At 41.8% G+C, this 19,067-nt stretch overlaps 1 protein-coding gene across 9 annotated transcripts in view; it reads left to right on the forward strand.

Moving 5' to 3' along the window:
* The window catches only part of ldb1a (LIM domain binding 1a), a 39,936-nt gene that overhangs the window by 7,702 nt on the left and 13,167 nt on the right, over positions 1-19,067 (forward strand). Inside the window, exon 2 of one of the 9 annotated variants that reach the window (XM_014198932.2) lies at positions 1,491-1,573. In XM_014198932.2, coding sequence (XP_014054407.1) covers positions 1,546-1,573 — 28 coding nt within the window. In that variant the 5' untranslated portion in view covers positions 1,491-1,545. Of the gene's footprint in view, positions 1-1,372; positions 1,574-10,045; positions 10,404-19,067 lie in introns of those variants that run through there. The other 8 variants (XM_014198964.2, XM_045718904.1, XM_045718864.1 and 5 more) reach the window with 8 other exon arrangements.

Here is a 19,067-nt window from a genome sequence, read left to right on the forward strand (position 1 = left end):
TCCGGCCGTGAAAATACTGCCCCCTAGCCCCTAGAGGTTATTAAGTGAAACTTTGAACAAAACAAATAAAGAAACAACAAACCGTGACTTCAGAGGTGCTACATGCACTAACTCAAAACAATATCCCACAAACACAGGTGGGAAAAATGCTACCTAAATATGATCCCCAATTAGAGACAACAATTCCCAGCTGCCTCTAATTGGGAATCATACAAATCACCAACATAGAAATAATAAACTAGACCCCCACATAGAAATATTAAACTAGAATACCCCCCAGTCACGCCCTGACCTACTACACCATAGAGAAACAAGGGCTCTCTATGATCAGGGCGTGACATTGGATATAACTGTGACATTGGATAATATGGTGATAATGATGTAGGCTGTGTGTTGCGGTTAGCGGTCATAATTTGAAGGTTTGTCTTGGAAATGTTTTTTACCTGGTCATAGACAGCTAATGTGTTGTGCACTGAAGTCCACATGCGAAGGGAAAAGGTGAGAGGAGGAGAGTGAGTAGATAGTTGCGAGAAGGAATTATATATACAACGAGTGAAGTGATCATGATGTTTTGTGGCTACTATAAAAGTGAATTGTGTTTGCATGTGATCTGGGGTGTATTCATTCTGCCAATTCTGTTGAATAAATGTTTCTTAAACGGAAGCAAAGGGAACGAAACGGGGATAAACATACCTGAATTTGTCCAATAGAACCTCTCATTTGCAGCTGTTGGACTAATGATTACAGCTAGATGAGCTAGATGCAGGCAAGCGTGTGCAAGGCGGTATTGAATGTGTCACTGTCTGTCACCTTGATTGCAAAAAATTCTCTCGACCTGTGCACCTATGTTGTAAACCTTCGTTCATAGGCTAGGTTGTAGCAACCTCATGATGGGTACAGGGAAAATTCGAGTATCATGTAGTAGCCTAAACCTATCGATGTTATGTTGAGCTGAGTGAATGGAATATGAATGACAGTCATCCAATATACTTTATTAGAAATAAGGCCATGCTCCAAAAATTATCATCCACCCTCCTCTTAAACGGCACCAACCGGCACTGACATTTAGATCACCAATTACATACCAGAGCAGGCAATGGCCGTTCAATGTTTGCAAAGCATAGCCTCTGCACATCATACGTTTTGAAAAACAGAAGATTGCCCTCTCTTGTTGCCCTGTGCAAGCATATCTGTTGCCCTGTATACACAAAATTACTGATATCTTTGCCACAATAAACGATTTCAAGAGAGCTATGGTTCGTGTCTCCCCCCCCCCTCACATTTATCTCTGCCCACGAGGATTGCAATTTGCATATTAATAAACCAACCAGAGCAGTATATTTCCTACTTCCTGATTGTTAAATCGAGCTAGAAAGGGAGAGCTCCGATCCTGTTTTACGTGTCATTATATGTCCTGTTCTTCTAACCCTTTTATCTCACTTTCCTCTGTTTCTTGCTCTCTCTCTGCATGTGTATCCTTGCATACGGAGGGAGGACTGGAGGCGGCTGTTTCCAGCAGAGCAGAGACCTACAACATGTGAGAAGATGTCTGTTGGAGGCTGCGCTTGCCCTGGTAAGTCTCACCATGTCTCGCTCTCTGTCTCTCTGCTCTCTCACTCTCTATTGCTCTCTCTGTCTTCTGTCTCTCTCTCGTGTGTCTTTTCTGCTGTAAAGGTAAAGTCCAGCAACTGGTTTACAGTGTGTTCCTCACTCAATATTCAGTGCACTTTATTTCTCAGCAAGACTGCACAACGGCTACTAGCGCTCACTAGCTATTACGAGCGCACGTTTCCTACATACACGCATACGTCTTTCCCCCATGTTGAATGACACAACGTTTTCTTGCTCGGACAAGTTTGAGTCAGTGGAATGCTCCTGTGCCCTCAGAACAACATTGTTCCTTATGGAGGTGTGTCTGGTTTGTGTGAGTGTGTGCGCATGCGCGTGCGCGCACATTTGATTGTCACTCTCTCTCTGGCAGCTTCGTCTATTTGTTGCTTACTAAGTGGTTACTAACTGTAACTTAGTCTGAGCTTGATCGATATCTTCATCAATACCCTTTGTCTCTATTCTTTACCTTTCTCTGATCGTCACAAGAAGACACACCGTGTGTGTGTGTGTGTGTGTGTGTGTGTGTGTGAGTGTGTGTGTGTGTGTGTGTGTGTGTGTGTGTGTGTGTGTGTGTGTGTGTGTGTGTGTGTGTGTGTGTGTGTGTGTGTGTGTGTGTGTGTGTGTGTGTGAGAGAGAGAGAGAAAAGTGTGTACATATGGGCATTATTACTGTGAAACGGTCAGTCTGACATTTTGTACAGTTCACCTCAATCTCTTATATGTATCAGTATCTTATCATGGTCAGTTTCCTGTGCAAATTCAAGTCTGTCCAAGTCTGAATCACTATATTCAGAACAAGCACGATGCCTACCAGGGTTGGAGAGTCAACGTCAGTCCCTTCAGGAAGTGAATTAAAATAAAATAAATCTTCTTAATTCAATGTTCATTAATTGCCTAATGGAATTTGCCCTAACACTCCTGCCTGTCAAGTCAAAACAGCCATTGGCGGGGACAATTTGCTATCTTACAGCAGGGTCATGATCAATAGTCACCAAATGGAAGAAAGTCGACTGAAACAGAGACTACCTGAACATAACATTAACAAATGCTCATCCCAAAAACAAATGCTAATTTCCGATTGCCATTACAAAACATTTTCCATTGTGTGCCCTATAAATGAGCATGACCCAGATCTCTGTAGATGAAAGCCTGTTGGCCAGTGAAGAACACAGCAGAGGCCATCATCAGCTCTGCCTAACCTTTTACAGGAAACACTGAGAGTGCAGGGTTTGAGTGGTATGGCTTGTTAATGAGACTATAGTGAGCCCTTTTTTGAACAAGGTCTGTCTGTGTTTCAACCTGGACCGTCTGAGTTTCAATATGAATTCCCCATGGGGAATTACATTTTACATTACAGTCATTCAGATGCTCTTATTCAGAGCGACTTCCAGCATCAGTTAGGGTTAAGTGCCTTGCTCAAGGGTACATTGACAGATTTTCCCTTTTTCGTCTCGGGGATTTGAACCAGCAGCCTTTCAATTACTGGTCCAACACTCTTAACCGCTAGGCTACCTGCCACATTCAAGGATGTAAATTCCATCAGTATTCCAGTCGAATAAAACTAAATTATGTAAAGCGTTCTGATTTGACACAGATGGTTGATGGAGCAGAGTGAAGTTAGGAGGTATTCAGGAGGATCACAAGAGGGCACCAAATCATGTTTCCTACTTGTCATGATTTCTAAAATGTTTGTGTATAGTGCCCCCTATAGATAATGTGTCTATTGTACAGGAAACACAATGGCACAGTGGAGGGCATAGGGATTACTGGCTTTAACAGGCTGTTCTGGCATAGAAGCACATTGTACCGCTGTTTCCAAGAACTCTCACGGACACACAGCACACACGCAGGCAAACACACACCCACACAGGAACACACACACACACATTGTTGTCTCTATTGAGCCTGATAGCAGCAGCCCTACCGTAGTGCAGCTGTGTATGCGTGTACGTGCATATGTTTACAGTATTCTGCTTTCCAGCATAGTGCTGCTGAGACTAGATCTGTCCTCCTGTGGGCTTTTATCCACCAGTAACATATCGCACTGTCAGTTATTTTGGGCTCCTGAGTGGTGCAGCGGTCTAAGGCACTGCATCTCAGTGCAAGAGGCATCACTACAGTCCCTGGTTCAAATCCAGGCTGTGTCATATCCGGCCGTGATTGGGTGCACAATTGGCCCAGTGTCGCCGGGGTAGGCCGTCATTGTAAATAAGAATTTGTTCTTAACTGACTTGCCTAGTTAAATAAAGGTTCAATTAAAAAATAAAATCTTATTTGGCTCCACGGTCAAAAGAAAGGACAAGCTGTTTTTCAGCTGGTTTAGTAGAGGGGGATGCTGTTTCACAAATCTCCTCTCTTGCCCTCTTTTGTTCCCTCACACTCTCCTTCTCCATCTCTCCAGCTCTCTCTCCTTTCTTTCTTTCTTTCTTTCTTTCTTTCTTTCTTTCTTTCTTTCTTTCTTTCTTTCTTTCTTTCTTTCTTTCTTTCTTTCTTCTTTCTCTCGCTCTCAATCTCTCCCTCTACAGAAGGCAACAGTTAGTTAGGCGTGACTGATCACATGCCTCTCACGGGACAAAAATCAGGCCTGGAATTAGGCTAGTAGTTGAATTCTCATTCCTGTTTCCATTATACAAAATGCTACTTTCCTCTGCCCTTTACATCCCCCTTCCTTTATTCCCACCTTCCATCCCTCCTAACTTTATTTTTTCCTAGGGAATGTTTGCCATATAGTGTCTCCCATGGCTTTGTTCTGTGTGTGAGGCCACTGCCAGTAGATCCGTATATTACCTCTGCCTCTGACAACACAATGGTGATGGGGTGCAGTCCAGGTCAGGAGCTCATAGTGTAGTGAGCCACGCTCATTCATAAGCAGTGGTATAGTACTTTAAAATATTATTACTTAAGTAGTTTTTTGTGGTATCTGTACTTTAATTTAGTATTTATATTTTTGACAACTTTTACTTTTACTTCACTACATTCCTAAAGAAAATGATGTACTTTTTACTCCATACATTTTGCCCGACACCCAAAAGTACTAGTTACAATTTGAATGCTTTGCAGTACAGGAAGAATTTCCAATTCACACACTTATCAAGAGAATGTCCCTGGTCATCCCTACTGCCTCACATCTGGTGGACTCACGATACATAAATTCTTCCTTTGTAAATTATGTCTGAGTGTTGGGAGTGTGCCCCTGGCTGTCAAAAAAAGTTATAAAAAAGGAAATTGTGCCATCTGGTTTATTAAATATAAGGAATTTGATGTATAGCATTTTCTTTTACTTTGTACTTTTACTCAAGTATGAAAATGTAGTACTTTTTCCACCACTGTACTTAAAGTACATTTAAAATCAGATACTTTCAGACTTTTACTCAAGTAGTATTTTACTGGGTTACTTTTAATTGTGTCATTTTATATTAAGGTATCTTTACTTTTCCTCAAGTATGACATTTGAGTACTTTTTCCAACTCTGTTCATAAGTAACTCAAAGATGGCGCCGGAGGGGATGGCTGCTGTCTTATCGGCTCTTAACCTACCATGCTATTTTGTTTGTTTTTTCCCGTTGTTTGTAACTTGTTTTGTACATAATGTTGCTGCTACCGTCTCTTATGACCGAAAAGAGCTTCTGGACATCAGAACTGGGATTACTCACCTCAGATTAGATAGAGTTTTTCTTCAATGAGTCGGAAGGGAGGGATATACTACAGACACCCGACCAGTCCCAGATCTCTGTCATTCGCTGGAGAAGGAAACAGAGTTTTTGCAGGGATCAGGGTGCCTTGTAAAGAACAGGTGACAAGCGGCTAATCTGCCCTTGCCTTCCATCCTGCTAGCTAATGTTCAATCGCTGGAAAATAAATGGGACGAACTGAAAGCACGTATATCCTACCAATTGGATATTAAAAACTGTAATATCTTATGTTTCACCGAGTCGTGGCTGAATGTCGACATTAAGAACATACAGCTGGTGGGTTATACACTCTAGCGGCAGGATAGAACAGCAGCCTCTGGTAAGACACGGGGCGGGGGCCTAAGTATATATGTAAACAACAGCTGGTGCACGATATCTAAGGAAGTCTCAAGGTTTTGCTCGCCTGAGGTAGAGTATGTCATGATAAGCTGTAGACCACACTATCTACCTTGAGAGTTTTTATCTGTATTTTCCGTAGCTGTCTACATACCACCACAGACCAATGATGGCACTAAAACCGCACTCAATGAGCTGCATGCTGCCATAAGCAAACAGGAAAACTCTCATCCAGAGGAGGCGCTCCTAGTGGCCGGGGACTTTAATGCAGGGTAACTTAAATCAGTTTTACCTAATTTCTATCAGCATGTTAAATTCTGGACCACCTTTACTCCACACACAGAGACGCGTACAAAGCTCTCCCTCGCCCTCCATTTGGCAAATCTGACCATAATTCTATCCTCATGATTCCTGCTTACAAGCAAAAATTAAAGAAGGAAGCACCAGTGATTCAATCAAAAACAAAGTGGTCAGATGAAGCAGATGCTAAACTACAGGACTGTTTTGCTAGCACAGACTGGAATATGTTCCAGGATTCTTCCGATGGCATTGAGGAGTAAACTACATCAGTCACTGGCTTTATCAATAAGTGCATCGAGGACGTCGTCCCCACAGTGACTGTACGTACATTCCCCAACCAGAAGCCATGGATTACAGGCAACATTTACACTGGGCTAAAGGGTAGAGCTGCCGCTTTCAAGGAGCGGTACTCTAATCCGAAAGCTCATAAGAAATCCAGCTATGCGCTCTGACGAACCATCAAACAGGCAAAGCATCAATACAGGACTAAGATCGAATCGTATTATACCGGTTTCGACACTCGTCTAATGTGGCAGGGCTTGCAAACTATTAACTTCTCTAGGGTCGGCGGGACGAAATCGTCCCACCTACGTAACAGCCAGTGGAATCCTGTGGCGCGTTATTCAAATACCTTAGAAATGCTATTACTTCAATTTCTCAAACATATGACTATTTTACACCATTTTAAAGACAAGACTCTCGTTAATCTAACCACACTGTCCGATTTCAAAAAGGCTTTACAACGAAAGCAAAACATTAGATTATGTCAGCAGAGTACCCAGCCAGAAATAATCAGACACCCATTTTTCAAGCTAGCATATAATGTCACAAAAACCCAGAAGACAGCTAAATGCAGCACTAACCTTTGATGATCTTCATCAGATGACAACCCTAGGACATTATGTTATACAATACATGCATGTTTTGTTCAATCAAGTTCATATTTATATCAAAAACCAGCTTTTTACATTAGCATGTGACGTTCAGAACTAGCAAACTTCCGGTGAATTTACTAAAAATTTACTAAATTACTCACGATAAACGTTCACAAAAAGCATAACAATTATTTTAAGAATTATAGACACAGAACTCCTCTATGCACTCGATATGTCCGATTTTAAAATAGCTTTTCGGTGAAAGCACATTTTGCAATATTCTAAGTAGATAGCCCGGCATCACAGGGCTAGCTATTTAGACACCCAGCATGTTTAGCCTTCACCAAACTCCGATTTACTATTAGAAAAGTTTGATTACCTTTGGTGTTCTTCGTCAGAATGCACTCCCAGGACTTCTACTTCGATAACAAATGTTGGTTTGGTCCCAAATAATCCATAGTTATATCCAAACAGCGGCGTTTTGTTCATGCGTTCAAGACACTATCCGAATGGTAAAGAAAGGTGACGAGCACGGCGTATTTCGTGACAAAAAAATTCTAAATATTCCATTACCGTACTTCGAAGCATGTCAACCGCTGTTTAAAATCAATTTTTATGCCATTTTTCTCGTAAAAAAGCGATAATATTCCGACCGGGAATCTGCGCTTAGGTAAAAAGACGAAAGAAAATAAAGCACGGGGTCGACTCGTGCACGCGCCTAAGCCCATTGTCCTCTGATCGGCCACTTGCCAAACGCGCAAATGTGTTTCAGCCTGGGTCTGCCTCGATATCATTCAGATTTTTCCCGGGCTCTGAGAGCCTATGGGAGCCGTAGGAAGTGTCACGTTACAGCAAAGATCCTCAGTCTTCAATAAAAAGAGCCAAGATAAACAACAACTTGTCAGACAGGCCACTTCCTGTTCAGAATCTTCTCAGGTTTTTGCCTGCCATATGAGTTCTGTTATACTCACAGACACCATTCAAACAGTTTTAGAAACGTTAGGGTGTTTTCTATCCAAAGCCAATAATTATATGCATATTCTAGTTACTGGGCAGGAGTAGTAACCAGATTAAATCGGGTATGTTTTTTATCCAGCCGTGTAAATACTGCCCCCTACCCCCAACAGGTTAAGGACTACAAAGGGAAGCACAGCTGAGAGCTGCCCAGTCACACGAGCATGCCAGATGAGCTAAATTACTTCTATGCTCACTTTGAGGCAAGTAACACTGAAACATGCATGAGAACATGCATGAGAGCATGCACCAGCTGTTCCAGACGACTGTGTGATCACGCATTACGCAGCCGATGTGAGTAAGACCTTAAAGAGGTCAACATTCACAAGGGCGCAGCGCCAGATGGATTGCCAGGACGTTTACACTGAGCATGCGCTGACCAACTGGCAAGTGTCTTCACTGACATTTTCAACCTTTCCATGTCTGAGTCTGTAATACCAACATGTTTCAAGCAGACCACCATAGTCCCTGTGCCCAAGAACACTAAGGTAACCTGCCTAAATGACTACCGACCCATAGCACTCACGTCTGTCGCCAGGAAATGCTTTGAAAGGCTGGTCAGGGCTCACATCAACTCCGTTATCCCACAAACCCTAGATCCACCTCAATTTGCATACCGCCCCAACAGATCCACAGATGATGTAATCTCTATTGCACTCCACACTGTCCTTTCACACCTGGACAAAAGGAACACCTACGTGAGAATGCTATTCATTTAACTACAGCTCAGAGTTCAACACCATAGTGCCCTCAAAGCTCATCACTAAGCTAAGGACCCTGGGACTTCCTGACGGGCCGCCCCCAGGTGGTAAGGGTAGGTAACAACATATCCACCACACTGATCCTCAACACGGTTACCCCTCAGGGGTGCATTCTCAGTCCCTTCCTGTACTCCCTGTTCACTCATGACTGCACGGCCATGCACGACTCCAACACAATCATGAAGTTTCTGATGACACAACGGTGGTAGGCCTGATCACCGACGACGATGAGACAGCCTATAGGGAGGAGGTCAGAGACCTGACCTTGTGGTGCAAGGACAACAACCTCTCCCTCAACATGATCAAGACAAAGGAGATGATTGTGGACTATAGGAAAAGGAGGTCCGAGCACGCCCCAATTCTCATCGACGGGGCTGTAGTGGAGCAGGTTGAGAGCTTCAAGCTTCAAGTTCAAACTAACCTGGTCCAAGCACACCAAGACAGTTGTGAAGAGGGTATGACAAAACCTATTCCCCCTCAGGAGACTCAAAAGATTTGGCATGGGTCCTCAGATCCTCAAATTATTTTACAGCTGCACCATCGAGACCATCCTGACGGGTTGCATCACTGCCTGGTATGGCAACTGTTCGGCCTCCGACCGCAAGGCACTTACTTACAGAGGGTAGTGCGTACGGCCCAGTACATCACCGGGGCCAAGCTTCCTGCCATCCTGGACCTCTATACCAGGCGGTGTCAGAGAAAAGCCCTAAAAATTGTCAAAGACTCCAGCCACCCTAGTCATAGACTGTTCTCTCTGCTACCGCATGGCAAGCGGTACCGGAGCACCAAGTCTAGGTCCAAGAGGCTTCTAAACAGCTTCTACCCCCAAGCCATAAGACTCCTGAACAGCAAATCAAATGGCTACCAAGACTATTTACATTGTCCCCCCAAACCCTCTTTTTACACTGCTGCTACTCTCTGTTTATCATATATGCATAGTCACTTTAACTATACACTCATGTACATACTACCTAAAATTGGGCCGACCAACCAGTGCTCGCACATTTGGTTTGAACTCCAGCACTGTCTGAGGTGTTATCAGCTCATCACTCAGAGCCGTAGTGTCAGGCCTCTAGTGTAAGAGTACTACTTTGTGTGCCTTGAGCTGTTGCCAGGTTTTGTCCTAAAGGTGTCACCAATGTTGACCAATTACCCAATTTATTAGATGCATATTTTTAAGCTGAACTTCTTTGATCAGTCAATGTGTGATAAGGTGCTACACTCAAACTTTTTCTCTGCATTAATTATATGCATCATAGTACTGACTGAATGAGAGGCAGTGAATGTGATTGTTTTTAAAAGGCTAGCTAGATACTGACTGTATTATTTATTTTAATACACCTACAATTCATAGCAAATGTTTAAAGCTTTACTAGATAGCTATTAGTTTGTGAATAGGGGGGGTTGTAAAGGCGGATTACGTTTCGATTAAACACGATTGGGGAGCCCATTCTGCAGAGGGAATGTTTACGCAAGCAGGGAGGAGAAACGTAAGAGACGGGGCCATTGTTCGCGTCTGGTTAGGAACAAAGGGTTTGGCTCCGTCCCTAGCTGCCTAGATCCCCACTTTTCAACATCTGGGTTGCTTAAAAAAAACGCGACTTTGTAAGTGAAAAAATAACGAGACCGAGGAAGTACTCATTCGCTTTAACTTTTGTTTTGCTTTTCGTTTTGTTTCGGAGAGGAAAACGGAAATAACGACTACGCTGAAGGTGCTCCAAATTGGTACGGCTAGCAACCAAGCTAGCCTGCTAACACCGAGCAGTGCTGTTACTGTTGGAAAAAACACCGCGTTTCGGTGAATCATTCTGTGCAGGTATGGTGGATTAAAGTTAGCAATTAACTATACTAGTTACTAACTTGCCTTGTTACAATCTAAGTAGCAATTATATTATTATAAGGCACATTTCAAGTGTGGTCCGTGCAGCTAACTAACGTTATAGGTAGCTTGTTTAGCATTGGCGAACCCCAGTTAGCTATTCACTGCCACACTAGCTAGTTTAGCATTGGCTAACGCCAGTTAGCTATTCACTGCCACACTGGTCAAGACAATCTTGCTGCTGTTGTAGCTAGCTTGTCATCAGCATCAGTCAAACCTTTTGTTCAGTTGATCTCATTCTTTAGTATTAATCAAGACAATGAATGAGGAATTCACCATGTAGTTGGCTGCTACAAGTTCTCAGCTCTGTGACTTCCATTGTCTTTTATGCTAACGATATAATTATGCTGCATTTCTTTTTTAACCCTCAAATCAATGGACGATTTTAGGGGATTAAATTATCGTTCAAACCATGGTGGTTTCATATTCTGTAGTGTGGCACCGTCTTCCATAGCAAAACATGGATGGTGTATTTCCAATGAGGTTTTACCCAAAAGGCTCAGACTTTTCTGTTTCGATCCCTACGCGGGCCGTCACCTGTGTCTCACTGGGCCGTGCATGGCTCCGGCGGACCTTTCCTCAGACTTGGGGCCAAGCCCAGGTTCTGGGTAACGTTACTTTTTAGCGTGCATTTGCATAACAATCGCTACATGTTAACTTTAACACCTTACAAAACAAAAAGTATGTAGTGTCACACTCCTGATGGAAACATAATTACACTTGAGCTTTCATTTAAAAAACACTGGTGAGCCACTAGTGTGGGGTTAAATCTCAGTGAAAAGCACAAGGGGAGTGTTAATCAACCATCTCCAATCATATCTGTAGGGCTAGGGAAATTGTCATGTAGGCCCAACGTAACAGATATAGGATCAGCTCATCCTCCCCAAATCCCATTGAGGGGAACATTCAAAGCAGACCTTAGATCAGTTTCTGTAGTAGGGACAACTTCACCCCACTCCAAGATGGCAAACACACACATATATACAGGCTATCATCTGGAGAAGAGGGGAGAGGTCTGTCACCCCTTCTATATATGGGCCATCAGACGGCGAGTGTTTTGAGTTTTACACACTTCATACGTAGATACTCAAATCAAATTTTATTTGTCACATGCGACGATTACTACCTCACAGTGAATTGCTTACTTAATGTATTCTAGTCGAGGCTCATCCCATATAACCACTGCTGTACACCTTTTCTATTCATGTACTGTCCATAATGTATATACAAACCATCATATACATGTATATTCCGGACTCTGACATTGCTCTTTCTAATATTTCATAGTTCCTTTCTTACTTTTTGGGGGATTTGCATGTATTGTTAGGAGTGATACACAGATATGACATTTTTGGCTGATATCTGATATTTTCCTTGCCAAAAAAACCAATACTGATAATCTTAAGAATTCTAGTACGGTTAAATAGTTTACACACACATGGATGCAGCGGTCTAAGGCACTGCATCTCAGCGCAAGAGGCGCCACTACAGTCCCTGGTTCGAATCCAGGCTGTATCACATCCAGCTGTGATTGGGAGTCCCATAGGGTGGCGCACAATTGGCCCTGTGTCGTCTGGGCCGTCATTGTAAATAAGAATTTGTTCTTAACTGACTTGCCTAGTTAAATAAAGGTTACACACACACCACACTGACCAAAAAGTTATTTTGTTTACGTTTGTCCCCATTACCGTATGTCCCCAAAACATAATCAAAACCTATTTATTTTTTGCTTACATTGTACGTTTGTTCAGTCGTTTCATTCTCAACCAGGATTTCTGTGGAACGCCGTTTGGGTCTTTGACGTGTCAAATAAGCTTATTGACCAATCAGGACCTGAATATCACTGCACGTCACATAATAATTTAACGCGTTCATACATTTTTTACGTAGTTATTACACATTGATTACACTGTCACAACGATTCATCGATGCGTATGCTATGATGCTGGTAAAGTTGTCTCGTGCACCTACACCTACATGGATGCAAACAATGTTCTTCCCCGAAAACATAGCAAACTGACATCTGTTTCAGTAGCTATAGTTAGCTAGCTTACTACAATTGAAGTGGGAAGTTTACATACACTTATGTTGCAGTCATTAACTTGTTTTTCAAACACTGTGGTTGAAACAGTGTTTAAACACTTTTCAATGAAGATCTGTGAAGTAAATTTGTAAAAATCCAAATATCTTTGAAAGACAGGGTCCTGATAAAGGGATGTTTCTTTTTTTGCTGAGTTTACATTAGCAAGCATTTCACACACATTATCCAGATACTGGACTGATTATTTCACTTATAATTCACTGTATCACAATTCCAGTGGGTCAGGAGTTTACATACACTAGGTTGACTGTGTCTTTAAACAGCTTGGATAGTTCCAGAAAATGATGTCATGGCTTTAGAAGCTTCTGATAGGCTAATTGACATCATTTGAGTCAATTGGAGCTGTACCTGTGGATGTATTTCAAGGCCTACCTTCAAACTCAGTGCCTCTTCGCTTGACATCATGGGAAAATCAAAAGATCTCAGCAAAGACCTCAGGAAAAATAAATTGTAGACCTCCACATGGGACCATGGGACCACGCAGCCGTCATACCGCTCAGGAAGGAGATGTGTTCTGTTTCCTAGAGATGAACGTACTTTGGTGCGAAAAGTGCAAATCAATCCCAGAACAGCAGCAAAGGACCATGTGAAGATGCTGGAGGAAACGGGTACAAAAGTATCTATATCCACAGTAAAACGAGTCCTATATCGACATAACCTGAAAGGCCGCTCAGCAAGGAAGAAGCCACTGCTCCAAAACCGCAATATAAAAGCCAGACTACGGTTTGCAACTGTACACGGGGACAAAGATCGTACTTTTTGGAGAAATGTCCTCTGGTCTAAAGAAACAAAAATAGAACTGTTTGCCATAATGACCATCGTTATGTTTGGAGGAAAAAGGGGGATGCTTGCAAGCCAAAGAACACCATCCCAACCGTGAAGCACAGGGGTGGCAGCATCATTTTGTGACTGTGCTTTGCTGCAGGAGAGACTGGTGCACTTCACAAAATAGATGGCATCATGAGGTAGGAAAATTATGTGGATATATTTTCAGCAACATCTCAAGACATCAGTCAGGAAGTTAAATCTTGGTCGCAAATGGGTCTTCCAAATGGACAATGACCCCAAGCATACTTCCAAAGTTGTGGAAAAATGGCTTAATGGGCAAAAATGTGCTTTTATTAAAAAAAACAAGGACATTTCTAAGTGACCCCAAACTTTTGAACAGTACTGTATATATTCTTATTCCTTTACTTAGATTTGTGTGTATTAGGTAGTTGTTGTGTAATTGTTAGATTACATGTTAGATATTGCTGCACTGTCGGAACTAGAACGCATTTTAACCTCCCTGGGCAAGGTGGGACGTTTGCGTCCCATCTAGTCAACAGCCAGTGGAATCGCGTGGCGCGAAATACAAATACCTCATAAATGCTATAACTTCAATTTCTCAAACATATGACTATTTTACACTATTTTAAAGACAAGACTCTCGTTAATCTAACCACACTGTCCGATTTCAAAAAGGCTTTACAGCGAAAGCAAAACATTAGATTGTCAGGAGAGTACCCTGCCAAAAATAATCACACAGCCATTTTCAAAGCATGCATATGTCACAAAAACCAAAACCACAGCTAAATGCAGCACTAACCTTTGATCTTCATCAGATGACACTCCTAGGACATTATGTTATACAATACATGCATGTTTTGTTCAATCAAGTTCATATTTATATCAAAAAACTGCTTTTTACATTAGCATGTGATGTTCAGAACTAGCATACCCACCGCAAACTTCCGGTGAATTTACTTAATTACTCACGATTAACGTTCACAAAATCCATAATTATTTTAAGAATTATAGATACAGGACTCCTTTATGCAATTGCTGTGGCCAAAACCTGAGAACTCCCTCACCAAACTCAGATTTACTATAAGAACAATTGGATTACCTTTGCTGTTCTTCGTCAGAATGCACTCCCAGGACTTCTACTTCAACAACAAATGTTGTTTTGTTTCGAAATAATCCATAGTTATATTGAAATAGCTCCGTTTTGTTCGTGCGTTGAGGTCAGTATCCGAAGGGTGACGCGCGGGCGCATTTCGTGACAATTTTTTAAAAAATATTCCATTACCGTACTTCGAAGCATGTCAAACGCTGTTTAAAATCAATTTTTATGCGATTTTTCTCGGAAAATAGCGATAATATTCCAACCGGGCGATGTTGTATTCATTCAAAGAGAGAAAGGAAAACATGGAGTCCTCTCGTGCACCAGTGTCAGTGTTCCCTGCCTGACCACTCTCAAAACTCCTGCTGTTTTTTTCGCCCAGAGACTGCAGAGCTCTCATTCCACTTTCTGGCGCCTTCTGAGAGCCAATGAAAGCCTTAGAAAATGTCACGTTACAGCAGAGATGCTGTATTTTTGATAGATGCCCTAGAAGGACAACAAATTGTCAGACAGGGCACTTCCTGCATGGAATCTTCTCAGGTTTTTGCCTGCCATATGAGTTCTGTTATACTCACAGACACCATTCAAACAGTTTTAGAAACTTTAGGGTGTTTTCTATCCAAATCAAACACTAATATGCATATTCTAGTTTCTGGGCAGCAGGAGTAATAACCAGATTAAATCGGGTACGTTTTTTATCCGGCCGTGCAAATACTGCCCCCTAGCCCCAACAGGTGGTTAATGGTTTAAAACTACCAGACCAGACAGCGTGGAGCGGTGGCTACACACCTGAGTAATGGTTTGAAACTAAAGACCAGTTTACGTGCAGCGTGAGCGGAGTACGCTACGAAATGGTTTAAAGACTACAATACCAGAAAATGGTAAGACCCTCAAACTCTCTCGTAGAAGACTACACTGGACCATTCAGTCTGCAGCTGTTTATGCACTGTTAGCCTAAGAAACTCGACCGAAGACAAGAGACTAACATTTCCTCTCACCACTGTAGGTATCTCTAGGGTATCTATTCTAAACTGCCTGACCACTGACCATTCTATTCCCACGGGGGGCCAAGTACGAAAAAAATGTATGAAATGAAAAAAATGAAATGTATGCATTCATTACTGTAAGTCGCTCTGGATAAGAGCGTCTGCTAAATGACTAAAATGTAATGTAAATGTAAACAAACAGAGTGAAGGTCCTTTGTAGTCGTAGCCTCTTGGTCATGGTGAACTCTGGTGGACAACCAGAGAATTACACAACCAGAGACTTTCTGTCGACTGACTCCCCAGAAATTGGACCAGGCGATTTCAACAGAGAGCGACGACAAAGACATACAAGCGTAAATATGTACATTGCATATCTGAATGTGCGGTTGTTAGGGTGCTAAATATCCATATTTATGATGAGCGTATTATTCAACTGTATGTACGGTAGCTGAATTCCTTTGTCTTTCGTTCCCCTCCCCCTTTCATTGTGGAACCAGCCATCATATTGGGTTAGTCCTCTAGGGACTTTTCATTGCATCATGTTAATAATCAGTGTATAATCTATCCTGTGTGTGTCATTTGTGTGATTTTATTTCATTAGTTAGTAAATAAATAATTAAGCGAATTTGTGTAAGCTGATTCACCATAGAGACTAGGGATCGTTCCAATTTATAGGATGGCTTTCACTTCTCCTCATGAAGATTGAATGGTTATGGGTCTGAATAAATAACTGCTATAGTCTACTGCCATTGCACTTTCGCTTTTCTTTCAAACTACCCATGAGTTCTATTGGCTGCTGTATTAAACATTCAGCAAACAAGAGCTTGCATCCTTTTTTAGAATAGTATTGGTATAAGAAAGGCATGCAAAATTGCCAGCAGGCTATTCTAGTATAGCTTTTACTGAATGGGTCTCCAAGAGCTAAGGAGTGTTTAACCCTTGTTGTCTTAACCTCTATGGGCTAGGTGGGACGCTAGCGTCCCCCCCGTGGTGCACTCCATCAACAGCAGGTGCATTTCAAGAGCGGCAAATTTGAAACCAAATAAATGTCAAAATTCAAATTTTTCAAACATACAACTATCTTACACCCGTTGAAAGATAAACATCTCCTTAATCTAACCACGTTGTCCGATTTCAAAAAGGTTTTACGGCGAAAGCATAAAGTTAGATTGTTAGGAGAGTACATTGACAATAGCTGTGTAATGTTTTGTCAATTCAAAGACAGGGTCACCAAAACCATAAAACCAGCTAAAATGATGCACTAACCTTTTACAATCTCCATCAGATGACACTCCTAGGACATTATGTTAGACAATGCATGCATTTTTAGTTCTATCAAGTTCATATTTATATCCAAAAACAGCGTTTTACTATGGCATTGATGTTGAGGATATCGTTTCCCTCCAATAACCGGCAGTCAAGTCAGCACCACAAATTAAATAATTAAAATTAGAAAACATTGGTAAAATATTATATTGTCATTTAAAGAATTATAGATTTACATCTCTTGAACGCAATCAACTTGCCAGATTTAAAAATAACCTTACTGGGAAATCACACTTTGCAATAATCTGAGCACTGCGCCCAGAAAAATATGCTTTGCTATACAGACAAACGGCCATGTTGGAGAGATCTAAAATCGAAAATACTATGTAAATAATCCATTACCTTTGATTCTCTTCATCAGATGTCACTTCCCGATATCCCAGGTCCATAACGAATGTAGTTTTGTTCAAAAAAGCTCATCATTTATATCCAAAAAGATCCGTGTTTTTAGCACATGATCTAAGCCAGCTGGACTTCTCGTCATGAACGAGGGGAAAAAATATATTTACATTCGTTCAAACATGTCAAACGTTGTATAGCATAAATCATTAGTGGCTTTTTTAACCAGAACATGAATAATATTCAAGGTGGACGAATGCATTCTCTTTTATAACGTATTGGAACGAGGGTACCCAACATGAACTCGCGCGCCAGAGTCTAATCGGCCATCACCGTTCCATGGCTCTTGTTCGGTCAGATCTCACAGTAAAAGACTCAAAACACTTTGTAAAGGCTGGTGACATCTAGTGGAAGCAATAGGAAGTGCCAAAACATTAATCAACCCCTGTGTGTTTCAATGGCATAGGCTTAAAGGTAATTCAACACATCAGGTATCCACTTCCTGTCAGAAAATGTCTCAGGGTTTTGCCTGCCAAATGAGTTCTGTTATACTCACAGACACCATTCAAACAGTTTTAGAAACTTTAGGGTGTTTTCTATCCATATATAATAAGTATATGCATATTCTAGTTACTGGGTAGGATTAGTAACCAGATTAAATCGGGTACGTTTTTTTATCCAGCCGTGAAAATACTGCCCCCTAGCCCCAACAGGTTAAAGGTCAAAAATGACCCGCCACTATGTTTAACAGCAGAGAGAACCCCCTCAATTATATTTTTTCAACATGAAATTGGATGACTTTTCCTAGAGTGACCCCCAACATTAGAAAAAGTGGAACATCGCCTTTGTTCATATTTCCATGAAAGCTGTACACCACCTGGGTACTAAGAATGTCTTAGGGTCATTTTTGGCCCGGCAGTTAAAATCATTTACACACACACACACACACACACACTGAGAAATTGAGATTGTATGCTACTGATTGAACTCAGACAAAACTGAAAGTTAATTGTGCATGTGCAGCATCTCCCCTCCACAACCCCACACATGACCCAAGTTCACAGACAAAATAAAAACTATTTCAGACAAAATAAACATTTATTGAAAGCATTGTTTACTAATGGGGAATGCGGTCAGGCTATAAAGGTGCTGCAGATGAGTCTCCCCAGTTCCCTCTTTGCTGAAGCTGTGAGTGTACGTTTCGGTGCCCTGCAGGTCGTAGAATTGTTTTTTTTTAGGCGTCCAGGAGGAACAAGAGAACAATTATTTAGAAAAGGAGGTATCTGAAGAAGATGGGGAAGAATACAACCCAGAGCATGATGCATCTTCAGATAAAGAAGAACTCTCCCACGCTGAAAGAGACATTTTTGTCAAAGCACAGCAAAATAACATGGTCCTTGTCACCATATGACAACCAGGGCAGGATGGCAGCACAAAATGTCATAAGGATGACCCCAGAACACAGGACATGCAGTTACCCAAGCCCAGGACTTCGCCTCAACAATCTACATGTTCGTCACATCGAAAAAATCATCCTGGAGATGGGTTTCTGTAAATATGGAGACAACTGTAAAAGGATGGATGACTTTGACCTGCGCACCTACAAAGGGCTGCTCATCTTAGTGGGTGTGTATGGGTCCCGAGGCGAGGTTACATGTAGTCTCTGGGATGCAGAGAGTGGAAGGGCGATTTTCCGTGCCACGATGCCATTTCTCATGAATGCTACGATTTGATAACCGTGAGTCAAGACCTGCAAGATGTGTGAGAGACAAACTAGCGGCCATAAGAGAGGTCTGGGAGAAGTGGGTGGAGCGTGTGCCATACCTCTACAACCCTGGGCCTGAAGTAACAGTGGATGAGCAACTGGTTCTATTAAAAAAAATTAATAATAATAATCATATCTGTAATTTAAGCTATTTTTCACGGTTTCATTTTATTTTGTATTGCTGTAATATCATTGAGTA

Source organism: Salmo salar, chromosome ssa01 (assembly GCF_905237065.1).
Source record: "Salmo salar chromosome ssa01, Ssal_v3.1, whole genome shotgun sequence".
NCBI lineage: Eukaryota > Metazoa > Chordata > Actinopteri > Salmoniformes > Salmonidae > Salmo > Salmo salar.